The 12884-nt window shown below is 53.4% G+C and overlaps 2 protein-coding genes across 2 annotated transcripts in view; both read left to right on the top strand.

Moving 5' to 3' along the window:
• The window catches only part of Gdpd5 (glycerophosphodiester phosphodiesterase domain containing 5), an 84514-nt gene extending 77513 nt beyond the window's left edge, over positions 1-7001 (top strand). Inside the window, exons 12-16 of the mRNA XM_013014198.1 lie at positions 98-255; positions 535-682; positions 1890-1972; positions 4876-4988; positions 5980-7001. Coding sequence (XP_012869652.1) covers positions 98-255; positions 535-682; positions 1890-1972; positions 4876-4988; positions 5980-6125 — 648 coding nt within the window. The 3' untranslated portion in view covers positions 6126-7001. The remainder of the gene's footprint in view (positions 1-97; positions 256-534; positions 683-1889; positions 1973-4875; positions 4989-5979) is intronic.
• A 5615-nt stretch (positions 7002-12616) lies between these two features.
• The window catches only part of Klhl35 (kelch-like family member 35), a 6901-nt gene continuing 6633 nt past the window's right edge, over positions 12617-12884 (top strand). Inside the window, 2 exon segments of the mRNA XM_013013966.1 lie at positions 12617-12875; positions 12878-12882. Of these exon segments, the coding sequence (XP_012869420.1) occupies positions 12617-12875; positions 12878-12882 (264 nt within the window).

Raw genomic sequence — 12884 nt, 5'->3', positions numbered from 1 at the left:
AGCCCCTTGCACATCCCTACGTGGACTCTGGGAGGGCTAGGGCCTCTTACCCAATTTGACAGACTAGAAGCCTGACTACCACATCTCTTGCCTGCAGGTTATGTGGCTGCCTAACAGGCAGAGGCCCCTAGTGCAGAAGTTGGCACCTGGCTTCCAGCAAACGTCAGGATCCAAGGAGACCGTGGCGAGCCTGCAGAGAGGCCACATCCAGCGGCTGAACCTGCGCTACACTCAGGTGTCCCGCCAGGAGCTCAGGTGCCTGCCCTGTGGCCCTAACTCATCCAGAGGGGGGAGGGACTGAGTGTCCCCCAGTCCAGGCACAGCCAGGCACAGGGAAGGATGGATCCCAGGGTGGGGCCCACATGGCTCAGAAAGGGGAGGTGAGAGCATGTGCAGAGCTGGGTCTGCCATGAGCCTGGTCCTTGGGTGAGGACATTGCTTCCCACAGGAATAGTTGTGAGGGGCTGCTTTACAACTACTTCCTGCCCCGGGCAGCCAAAGTCCTGGGCTGATCAAGCTCTGTCCCCTGCCCAGGGACTACGCATCCTGGAATCTGAGTGTAAACCTGTACACCGTCAACGCGCCCTGGCTCTTCTCCCTGCTGTGGTGTGCAGGGGTCCCGTCCGTCACCTCTGACAACTCCCACACCTTGTCCCAGGTGCCCTCCCCACTCTGGATCATGGTGAGTTGGAGACTGAGGTGACCAGAGGACACCCAGGAGGACAGATCAGAAGACTGCTTAGGGGCTACCCCACCCCTCAGCAAGAACTGGGGAGGTCTCAAGTGTGATGTCTGAGGCAGGGGTACAGGCTCCAAACAGATCCCACAACTGCTGGGGACTGAGGTGTTGGAGGTCCCTGGGCCTGACCCACAGGGAAGAACACATCAAGTAGACAATAGCTACTGGGTGTTTCTGGTTTGGGGGTTTATTTTGTTTGGGGAGTTTGTTATATTTGGTTTTTAAAGGAAAGAAAACAAAGGCTACCATCAGGGTGAGAACTAGGAATGTGGAAGTCTGCTCAGAGAAGAATAAACAGAACATATTTGGATCAGTTGACTGAGACCCTGCAGATTGGCTTTCAGTCCCCGCTCTGCCTCAAGCCTGGGGAGCCCAGTAGAGGATCTACCTCCAAGGGTTGAGAGCTGCTTGTGGGATGAAGAGTGGCAGGGTCAGCAGGTCAGAGCTGAGCTATGGATGGCTCCCTGGGGGACTAGGGAGTTAGGGGAACTGGGGAGAGACAGATAGGAATGAGACCCCAAGAGAAGTGAAGCCATAAGAGAACCGGAGAGAACCAAAAAATGGGAACCCGAGTCATGGGCTTCAGATCCTGGGCTCTTTCACAACCCCTTCCAAGCCCTAAAGGCTCTGTTCTTCAGTCTCCCCTGTATGTCGTCGTTACAAACCTCCCAGGCTCCTCCAGGATGGAGCACTGACGGACAGGTTGATGTACAGCTCCTGCCCTAGTGGGATGAAGCTTTGCCCTCCCAGCCCCTGTGCTCCTAGTTGAAGCCACACACCTGTTCACAGGCACTGCACATCTGTTTACAGGCTTGCATTTGCCCACCTGTGAGTCATGTGACACTGGCATCCACACACAGTAACCATCTTCCATTGCTAGGCTCTTTTTTTGACCACCTTAAGTACATACAACTTGAACACATTCTACTTCTACCCTGTGTGCACACACATGCCGTCATGCATACACGTGCATGCGCGTGCGCGCGCGCGCACACACACACACACACACACACACACACCTAGGCACACAGTGCCTAGGGACTACCCCCACAAAATAAAGCCAGAAGCCCTCAAGTCCCCTGCTCACTAGTCATGGACCTGTGGTTTGAATGGGCCATAACTGGGAGCTGGCCTTGTCTTCTGTCCACAGCCCCCAGAGGAATACTGCCTCATGTGGGTCACTGCTGACCTGATCTCCTTCACCCTCATCATCGGCATCTTCGTGGTCCAGAAGTGAGTAGGCTCTGATGTATTCATGACCTTTCTGCCCCTTGGCAGGCCCAGCCCAGCTTCCCCACCCCCCTAGCCAGGTGAAGCTGCTCCCAGCCTTGAGCCCTTGGCCAGAAGAAGGAGACTAGGAGGGACTGCCAGAGGCCTCAGGTCCTCCTCCCTCAGCAGAGGCGGACTAGCTTAGGGGATAGAGCACCCAGCTAGGAATCCAGAGCCAATCTCTGCCCTAACCTGCTATGTAGGCTCTGGCAAATCTGCCCTCTGTTACCCAGGGCATGGGTTTGTTTCCCACAGCACTGACCCCTGCCAAGCTGAAAAGCCCCATCCCTCAGGCCAGCAAGGATTGGCTGAAGTGGGTGGTCTGGGTGGTTCAGGGGAGGGTTTAGGGCGCGCCTGGGGCCCCAAGCCAGCCAGCAACCAAGGGGCTGGGTTGATTCTTGACTGATGTTCTCTCTCTGTCCATCCTGCTCTGATCGGCGCATGTCCCTCCTCTCTCCCCTCCCCCTCTCTGCTGCACTCTGGCATCTCACAGCTATCACTTGATCAGGTAATTCTGGTGTGGTCCTCCTCCTCCTCCTGTTCCTCTTTCTGGCCATCCCCTTCTCCAGTTTTGTCTGATAATCTGCCATGCACTGAGCCCTGTGCCTGGGTCACCCTCGCTGACCCCTGCCTGAAGCACTAACCCTCCTTTTCCCCCTGCAACAATCTTCTCTGCAATTTTTTTTTTTTTAGGTAAGGTCTCAGTACTCAGCTCAGACTGGCCTTGAACTTGCAATCCTGTCTCAGTGCTGGGATTTGCCCTTCCCATCTTGCTGTGTGTGTCCCTGACCTCTCTATTCTTACTACAGCTTCTGCTGGTAGTGACCAGCATGTCCTTCACATACAACACACACACACACACGCACACGCACGCACGCATGCACAACCTAGCATCCCTCAGCACCAGTGTCTCCCTCGGGGACAGGGTCCCTGTCTGCGTATAGCACTCACAGAAGTTTTGCCTGATGCAAACTCCCAGTTTGTTTGTTTTCTCTCTCTCCCTGCCCTGCCCCCAGTGGCTTTTGCCTCTCTGGCTTCCTCTTCTAGGGTCCATGCTCTCTGTTTATATTTCTTTGTCTCTCCCAACTCTTTCTTTTTTCACTCCTGTCCGATTCCCATCCCTGTTCCTCTCCCTGTTCCCACCCCCTAAATACCCCTGGGGAGGGCCCCATATGGCTTCCTGCCCCCATGTTTCTAGCTGCCAAGACTTGGCTTGACACTTTCCTCCTGGGTTTCAATGTTCATTTCCAAAGTAAAACTCAGGTCTTAGGGATCTAAGCCCTGCCTTGGTCTGGTGCCTGTGGTCCTCCTGGGTCAGGAGGCTTCCCTGATGCGCTTCTAAAACACACTCCCTGGCTGTGGGACTGAAGCCAGCAGAGGATCATTTTAGTCAACTCCTCTACCTGCAGAGTCTGCAGACTTCACAGTGCTACTGAGTATGGTGCTGGGCCCCTGGGGTCCTGGGGAGGGGGGGTCAGGAGCAGTTTGATGGAGCTTGATGGTGCTGCAGGAAGGGGGAGAATATAGGCCTTTTTGTCTCGTTTATTCACTCAACAGATGCTTGTTCAGTACCCACAATATGGTAGGCATCTGAGGCTAAGGCTGGGCACCAAGTGAGTCAGAGGATAGTCCTTACTATCAAGGATTCAAAGGGAGGTTAGCCTAGCAAAGGTATAAGTGCCTTCCATTCCCCCTTGACTGCCTCAGTTTTGTCCACTCTGATCAGCCTTCTGTCCGTTTCTACTGTGTTGACTCCAGCTAGAAATTTACAATTAATTTCTGTGGAGTCTTGGCTGCCCCCTCAGCCAAGTAGGGTTCAGTCCCTTGGGGTCCCACCCCTCTTCTTGGTGAGACAGGGATAGGGATCATGAGTCCTTCTACCTAGGTCCTAAGAAAAGTCCAGTTCATAGGCCAGAGATTTGGGGGTTGTTCAGGGGAGCTACTACAGAAAAACCTATTGCCCTGGGCTGGGGACCAGAACTTGAGTCCTCCCCTCATTGTCCTGGTCCCTCTACATGGCAGCCTACCTCTCATTTTTACCCTGCCCTGCTGCCTTCTCCACCACAAAAAGCATTAATGCTCTGGGTTATGCCTCCTACTAGGGTGGCTAGAACAGTGCATGGCACCTTCCCAAGTATCTCTAAAACCCTGGCTGTAGCAAACTGTGAGAGCCAGCTCTGAGTAAAGACCCACTGCCATCTGTCCTCACCTGCATATCTCCTGACTTCTCTGGGACTCCCTTGGGCGTACTCTGCCTGCCATGATAGTGGATCTGTAGGAGGCCTTAGCTGCTACTTCCTAGACTAGGTGTCTGCCAGAGTTAAATCTCTTCCTTCCCAGACCATCTCATCCAAAGACAGCCAAGTAGCCAGGCACTGGTGGCTCAGCTCTATAAATCCTAGCTACTCAAAAGGCTGAGATCTGAGGATCGTGATATGAAACCAGCCTGGACAGACAAACCCGAGAGGCTGTTATCTCCAGCCAACCAGCAAAAAGCTGGAAGTAGAGGTGTGGCTCAAATGATAGAATGCAAAAATGCAAGGCCGAGTTTAAGCCCCACTACCAGCACAAAAATCAGACAGAAACAAAAAGACAACCAGGTGCAGAACTGGAGGCACCGGCAACAGAAATAACCAAATCATCTTTCTAGACAGTTGCTGATTTAGGGTCCTGAGGATGAGAGGGAGGCAAGAGAGCCGTGGCTGATCTCTGACCTGAGCCCCTCCTCTGCCCCTCTCTGGGCCTCAGGTTCCTCCATTTGCATAGGGAGCCTCTCAGACCACATCTAGAAAAGCTCTAGAAATGGGCAGGGTCTCTGCTCCACGAAGGGAGGGGGAGGACCTGATGCCCACAGGACATCTCTGCAGGTGGCGCCTGGGTGGCATAAGGAGCTACAACCCTGAGCAGATCATGCTGAGTGCGGCCGTGCGCCGGACCAGCCGGGACGTCAGCATCATGAAGGAGAAACTCATCTTCTCAGGTGAGCTGCCCACAGCTGGGCCAAGGCAAGGCCTGGTCTCAGTGGTCCACACACCATATGTTCACCACACTCACCAGGTCCATATGGAGCAACACATGTCTACCCACAGTCAGCTCTATCAACACTGTGGTTAGTAGATGGGGTGACATTCAGGGAGACTTTTTGAAGGCTCAACCCCTTTGCCTGCTTCATCCATGGAATCTACAAATGATGACTTCACCCCTGCCAACCTCCCCAGTCTGGTGGAAGTGGCAGCTATACACAGATGTGGAAAAGTGGGTGTCACTGGAGCTTTCCCATGAGTACTGAGGTGGAGAGTGAGGGAGATTACAGGTGGTGAGAGTGAAGGATAGCGGGTGGTCCCTGGGTGGTGTGGAGAGGCGGGGCTCAGAGGGTGAAAGAAGGCAGGTGTTCTGGTGGGAACAAGGGTTCAGAGGCAGTCAGAGGCATCAGGAACCAAAAGCACTCTACAGGCCCATGCCAACTCAGCAGAGCGTTCCTGAACCTCGGCTGTGTGCCCAGCATTCTGTAGTATTAGAACACAGATGTCCTTGGAGAGCTGTGCTCACTGAGGGATGCAGCAGCCACAGAGAATGTGACCAGGGTTGAGGGAAAGCAAGAGCTGGCCTGATGGATGTGCCCATGAGGAGGCCCCATCTCAGCCTGAGACTTCCAGGAGGCCAATGCCAAGTTTCAGGAAAAGGAGGTGTTGACAAGAGTTCACCCTTAAGGGAGGAGCCCTAAGGAGAGTAAAAACAAGCTCAAGAGCCTGTGGAGGGTTTTCTGTTCAGGAAGCAGAAGACTGAGGCAAGGACAGCGTTCAGCAGAATCTAAGGAGGTGCCCTGAATGCCAACAGGTTCAACACCAGGACTGGTGGCTACATCAGTCTCTTAAGTGTCACACAAGGATTTACAGGGCACTCTTATTTCACCCGACGCCATCCTCAGGACCCATCCTCCCACTCACATTCTGTCCCCTCTGGTCCAACAGAGATCAGCGATGGTGTGGAGGTCTCGGATGAGCTATCTGTGTGTTCAGACAGCAGTTATGACACATACACCAACAGCACCACCCCTGTGGGCCCTCGAGGGGGCGGCAGTCGCAGCAAGACCTTCACAGACCATAGTGGGCGCTAGCTGAAGACCCGTCGGTCCCAGCCTGTATGGGACATAGTACCAGTTGAGCCCAGGATTGCTGGCAGAAGCTGTTTGGACTTGGAGGGCTCTGGGAGCTCCTCCACAACTTCCTCACGGGCTCTAACCCTTGTCAGTCTCGGCCTCTCTTGGAGGAGTCTCCACTCCCGAGGCCCAGCTGGCCAAGACTCCAGCCTCTCAGATGCCCCTGCAGGCCTGGGGCTCCTCTTTCTGGGAAATGTGGTGCCTGGGCCTGGTGGCCTGGTCCCCTGGTCTCATTCTTTCGTTCCTCCCTCATATCCCAGCCTGGAAGCTTTGACAAGTTGCTGGGCCATGCTACATCCACAGAGGCAATGAAGGGTGGGATGCTCACTGTGCCCACATGTGTCTGTCAACCTGTCTGTGTTGTGAAGCAACTGACATCTCCATTTCTCTATCCTGCCTTGAGGACCTGAGATGGTCCTCCACCCCAGCCCCGGCAGCTCTGTTCTCCACTTTATCTCAAAGCACAAGGAGGTTCAGTCCAAGAGGAAAGCCAGCAGGCATGGTGCAGACATGTCCTCCTCCCAACCAGCCTCCCACCACCTCCAGCCCCTGCCCCAGGAAGGGCTCAAGCCATGTGCCCTAGAAGCAGCTGAGATGGCCAGAAGTACAGGCTCACGGAGCTGTTCTTTCTCAGCCCAAGTGTCCAACAGGCCTGTGGGGTATGTGTAGCCCTGGGGCCCAGGAGATCCAGAGACTGAAACAACCTCAGGTTCCACAGTGGTGGCCACAGGACAGGGCCAAAATGTGCTGGGCTCTGTCATGTGTGGGGGTGTGGCCAAAAAGTGAAGGGAGCTGGGGGGGCCTTGGCCAGGATGATTAAAGCTGCCATCTTGATATGTGTTGTCTTTGAATTGTGGGCAGGAGGGTGGCACACAGCATGCAAGGTTTGGGATTCGGTTCTGACCTGGGATTTGAAGGAAGGACTGCTGTCAAAGATGACGGAGACAGTGGCAGGATGGTTAGCTTCCACCCTGGGTCAGCCATGATGCTAGATGCTTAGCAGTTCTGCCATGGGAAACCAGTATCTCTATAGTATGGGTGGGAAGACAGGCTTGGAGACGCAAAGTGACTCTCCAAGTCCATACAGCTTAGAAGAGGTGAAGCCAGGCCCCCACCCACATTCTGACTCTAGCCTGTACCATATTCCATTACCAGCCAGGAGCAGCCCAGTGCAGGCAGGGGAGATTCTCCTGGGTCTGAGGCAGAGATGGGGAGTAGGTCCAACAGCTCCTTCATGGCTCATAGTGATGTTCTGGCCCTTGTCTAAGGAGAACAAACCCTCAGCAGAGAGATGACTTCCCCACAGCAGAGGTCAGCCCTCACTCCTCTGGGCTTTGCCTGGGCGAGGCAGGCACAGTAGACACCTGGATTAAAAGCTAAAATATAGGGCTGGGAAGTGGCTCAGTGGTAGAGCACTTGCCTTGCATGCCTGAGGCCCTGGGTTCGATTCCTCAGTACCATATAAGAAAAAAGCGGGAAGTGGAGCTGTGGCTCAAGTGGTAGAGTGCTAGCCTTGAGCTGAAGAGCTGAGGGACAGCGCCCAGGCCAGAGTTCAGGCCCCACGACTGGACCCTCCCCCCGCCTAAAAAAAAGCGAAAATATACCCTTTGGGCCAAAGTATGCCCTTCTATCTTTCCATCTTTGGTGGTTTCTGCCTTTTGCTCTCTCCAAGGAGGAGTCGGCAGTGGATTAGGGCAGGTGTTAAGTCAGCTTCATCTGAGATTGCATGATTTGAGCTGTATTTTGGGAGTGGCTAAACACCCAGTTCCAGGCTGCTTTAAATAAATGCCAGTCTCGGAAGTGGTGCTGTAGCTCAAGTGGTAGGTCGCTCGCCTTGAGCTGAAGAGCTGAGGGACAGCGCCCAGGCCCAGAGTTCAAGTCCCACAACCGACAAAAAAAAAAAAAAGAATCTAAATAAATGCCAGTCTCTTCTCCAAACTCTTCAGGGTAAAATTCTTGCAATCTGAGAGATTCTTACCTTCTTTAAGGAAAGGGAAACAGCCCCTTCCAAAGGTCTGACTGCCACTGGGTCCCCCATATTAACCTCTGAGACAGCCCCTCAGGACTGAGGGAACTCACCTGACTCACCCTTCCCACAGAATACCTGGTAGATTCTTCCTGGAGCCAAAGTCAGCTCTCACCTGTCGGTGGCATAGGCAGTGAGTAAAACAGCTGCTGGGACAGGAGTAAGGTGGGGGGAGGGGGGATCACAGACAAACCCTAGATAGCCTCTGGGAGCCTACTGAGGACAGCCTTCCCTTTCCTGTCCAGTCAGCTCCCCCGGGTCCATTAGCCAGGGTGTCTGACACTCTTGGCCACACTTGGGCAGCTTGAGACATCCTAGAGTCTTTTTAAATGGATGGGAGAGAAGGGGTGAGAGGTCAGGGTCCTAAGCAGGCAGTGAGCTGCATTCTATCAACACCAGGACCCTAAACTACTCCAGGTCCAAGGTCAGTTTGCTGCCTCCCTCTACTCCGGCAATGCAGGAGAGCAGCCGTCTGCTGGACTTATAGCTGGTCCAGTCTCCATCCTTAGCTTAGCCTACGGCCTGTGGTACACACTGGCTCCTCTCCTACTATACCCAGCAAGGGCATCTCCATGCAGCATGTGGCTTTCTCTCACTCTCTCCCAAGTGTCTTAGCAATCCAACACATCTACATTCCCCTCCTGCTGCAGGAAAGAGTCAAGCTGGACAGTGATCAGGCCAGGGTTGTACATCCTCACAGCAGTGTCACCAAGGCCGGGTGCCTGGGGCCCGTACAGGATTTTGTCAGGACAACCTCTTCAAGTTGCTGTCCCTTGTCATGAAGGCAAGTCCCCTCCTTGCCAGGTAGCAGTGAGCCAGTACCCACTTAGAATCCCCTTCTAGGTTCAGGCAGATCTGTCCCAGATCTGCCTCGTTTTCTCCTCCACCCTGTTCAACCAGCCCAGTGCCATGCTGTGTCCCTCCAAGGGGCCAGCACTCACCTACACATGTACACCGACACACACACACAAAAAGCAAGGCCACACACTGTAAGCACACACATACATAGACAGACCCCTGTCTCATACACATACATAGATGTCCACAGACACCTGATCTATGGGTATACATAGCTGGGACATCATACAATTCAGAGATACAAACCTCTGACACATAGAAAAATAACAATCACAGAGACACCCAGACACAAAGAAATGGCCAGGCAAAATCCTACAAATCAGGAACATAGGTTCAGCACAGTCACAAAGAGGCCAGAACTTTGATCCATAACTATGACAGTCACATTCTTGGTCACATGTGGCTACATGGTCACCTATCCATGCATCCAGGACACCCCCAATGAGACAGTCACTATGTTCCACACACTGCCATATTCACACATAGGTATCTGGAACAACGACACACTGACAACTATCTCATCTACCCAGGCAGATACACACACACACACAGAGTTTCATTATGGCCCCAAACCAGACCCTGCAGTTATACACAGTGGATCCTGTGCTTCCTCCTATCCCCTGCCTCCAGGGCTGGTCCAAGAGTGAAACAAAAGCCCAGCATCCACCCCTCCCCCTTCCTCCTTCCCTCTCCCTGGCGTCCAGCCCCTTTGTCCTCCCACAGCTGAGCCTGAGCCCAAGTCTGGGCAGAGCAGCAGGGACATTAAAGCCTGAGCTCCAGCCGGCACAGGCAGAATGAAGACAGGGTGCAGGCACTGACAGAAGTGATCCCTTCCCGAGCATCAGCTTCAGAGTCCCCAGGAGAAGGGGTGGCCAGGTAAGTCCCAGGTACCTGGGGGTAGTTTAGGATTCTGAGCTGACTGGGTGTTGCCACAAGTCTAAACATGTGTTGTGAGTAGATGTGAGGTGAGGAGGAGATGGGGAGGATGGTGTGTTGAGCCAAGTTTACAGGCTGGGTCTCTCAAAGATCTGTGTCTGACTCTTGGCATGAAGTGTCTAGACTCTGCTGAGATGAGAGGACATTGATAGAGCCTTGCCTGGCAACCCCTACTTTCCATGATCTGACCATCCGGGTGCTCTTCAGCCCTCACCCTGGCAATCTCCAGGGTGGAAGAAGAAGAGCTGGGAGAAGTCCCCCAGATGCTAAAGCGATCTGCTCTCTGGGGTCTCAATTCCTGTGGCTGTCCACAGTACACGCAGCATGCTCCTCAAGAACACACCCCCAATCCTGGTGAATGCATTAGAGGGACTAAGCAGGCAGAGCCACACGGCTTCAAAACCCAGCCCCCTCTACTTGGGCAAAAGCAGCGAACTTATGTGTCCACTGGAAACATTTCATTTCTTGTGATGTTGAGGCAGGAGGAGATCCATTGCCCAAGATGATCCAGGCATAAGCCATAAAAGCCAGGCTGATCCTGGATAGGACCTGAGATCAGGAGAATGGAGAGAGACAAGGGGCAGAGGGCAGAGCCCGAATCCCCCTGTAGGGAGCTGCCACATAAAGGAGAGAGCTTCTTGTCCCTGGAAGCATGCAAATATTAGTTACATGCTTATAGGGACCAAGACCTAACAGCACACAATGTTCACAGACATCCGTCCCGCTCCCATTCTCACAGCTAACTCAGAAGGCCAAGTTCCCTCTGTGTGCTTGTTTCCTCATGACAAGCTTTAAAAAGCTAGGAATGGGGGCTGGAAATGTACAGTACTTGCCTAGCATGCACAAAGCCATTTCTCAGTAAACAGAAAAAGGCAGAAGTAGCGCTGTGGCTACTAGCCTTGAGCAAAAAGAAGCTATGGGACAGTGCCCAAGCCTTGAGTTCAAGCCCTAGGACTGCCAAAGAAAAAGAAAAAAAAAGGGTGGTGGTGGTGTATGACTAAAGACATTTCTCAGGGTTGGGAAGATCAGTTCAAATTATGTTCACAAAAGCAACAAGCACATGCGCATGAGTCTACACAAGGCAAGGAAACCTTCATTGAGTACTGAGGACTTAGCACTTTTCATAGTGAGTCAGTTCCTCAGTTACAACTATAGGCATTATGATTGTGTTTTGAGCCCAGACAGGAAAAGGAAGGGGAGGATCAGAACCTCATAATCCTCCTCACAGCTGCTGCTTTCTACTTCCCAGCAGCTGGACACATCCTCTCCTGGGCTCCCTCACCCTTAGTTGGCTAATTCTGCCCATCCTTCTCAGTTTGGAGGTCTTCCTCCAAGATCCTCTTCCTTGATTAACCTTTCCAGGGTTTACTGTCCCTTCTAAAATTTAGGTCCCCCCTAATTCTCTACATTTCCCAGAAGTACCCCTGCCAAGCTGTGAGCTCTGCGAAGCTGCATATAGTTGTCTTGCTCACTGCCTGACACAGAAAAGGCTTTCACTAAGTATTTGTTTAAAACACTCAGCTGTATGCAGTTAGTGAGTGGTGTGGAGGGTGGAGCAGACATTAAAGAGCATCAATCAAGGTTCAGCCTAGGGGTAATCAGCCTACAGATCTGGAGGAGGCAGGATAGAGGACTGGTGTAGTAGGTAGTACTGGATAGTGGCACAGACCAGAGGAGTATTCTCAAGGCCTGAATACCTTGTCCACAGCTCCTCCCTACATAATTTTGTCCCAAGTTCCAAGACCCTTCCTGTCATCCCCTTGTGACCAGGAATACGCCCTTTTGTTTGTTGGTCGCCATGTGGCCATGTGGAGTCCCCAAATACCGCTTAAACATTTGCAAATCGTTCATTTATTGGACTCTGCTCAAATTTCCCTATTTAAGGGTCTGCCATCTGTTTCCAGCAGAGATTGATAGGGAATGAGCTTAGCAGTCTGAAGAACAGAAAGAGCACTGTGACTGAAATCAGTCTACACGAGACCGAGCACCAGTGGCTCACGCCTGTAATCCTACTAACTCAGGAGGCTAAGATCTGAGGATTGTGGTTCCAAGCCAGCCCGGACAGAAAAGTCCACGAGACTCTTTTTTTCTTTCTTTCTTTCTTTTTAATTGGTCATGGGGCCTGAACTTTGGGGCTGGGTGCTGTCCCTCAGCTCTTCAGCTAGCACTCTACCACTTAAGCCACAGCACCACTTCCGGTGCTGAGGAATCAAACTCAGGGCCTCATGCCTGCAAGGCAAGCACTCTACCACTGAGCCACCTTCCCAGTCTCTTATCTCCGATTAATCACCAGAAAACCAGCAGTAGAGCTGTGGCTCAAATTGGTAGAGTGCTAGCCTTGAGTGAAAAAGCTGAGGGTGGTGCCTAGGCCCAGAGTTCAAGCCCCAAGGCCGACAAAAAAAAAAAAAAGAAAAGAAAAAGGAGAGAGAAGAGGAGGTGGAGGGAAAAACGGGGGTTGGAGGGAGACAGACAAGACTAGATCAGTGCAGCCAGGACTCCCAGTGGGTGGATGGAAGGCTGCTGAACGAATGCGCGCCTACAACCTAGCATACACGGGGGTGTGCGCTGAGCCAAGCCTGCTCCCGCCAGAGGGATTTCCCAACGCTATCTTTGTTCTCTGCTCGATAGGATGCGAGAGGCCCCCGGGCGCGAGGACCCGGAGCCGGGCTGCGAGGCTCCGTGCGCGGCGTCCTGCCACGCGCAGCGCGTCCTGCAGACCCTCAACGCATACCGGCGGAGCGGCACCCTCACCGACGTGGTGCTGCGCGCCGGGGGCCGCGACTTCCCGTGTCACCGCGCCGCGCTCAGCGCGGGCAGCACCTACTTCCGCGGTTTGTTCGCCGCCGGCCGGCCGGAACGCGGCCTGGCGGTGGTGTCGGTAGTGCCCGAGTCCCGGG

The sequence above is a fragment of the Dipodomys ordii genome, unplaced genomic scaffold (assembly GCF_000151885.1).
Source record: "Dipodomys ordii isolate 6190 unplaced genomic scaffold, Dord_2.0 Scaffold22, whole genome shotgun sequence".
NCBI lineage: Eukaryota > Metazoa > Chordata > Mammalia > Rodentia > Heteromyidae > Dipodomys > Dipodomys ordii.
The sequence above is the reverse complement of the archived record's forward strand: the minus strand, read 5'-3'. Positions and strand labels throughout refer to the sequence as shown.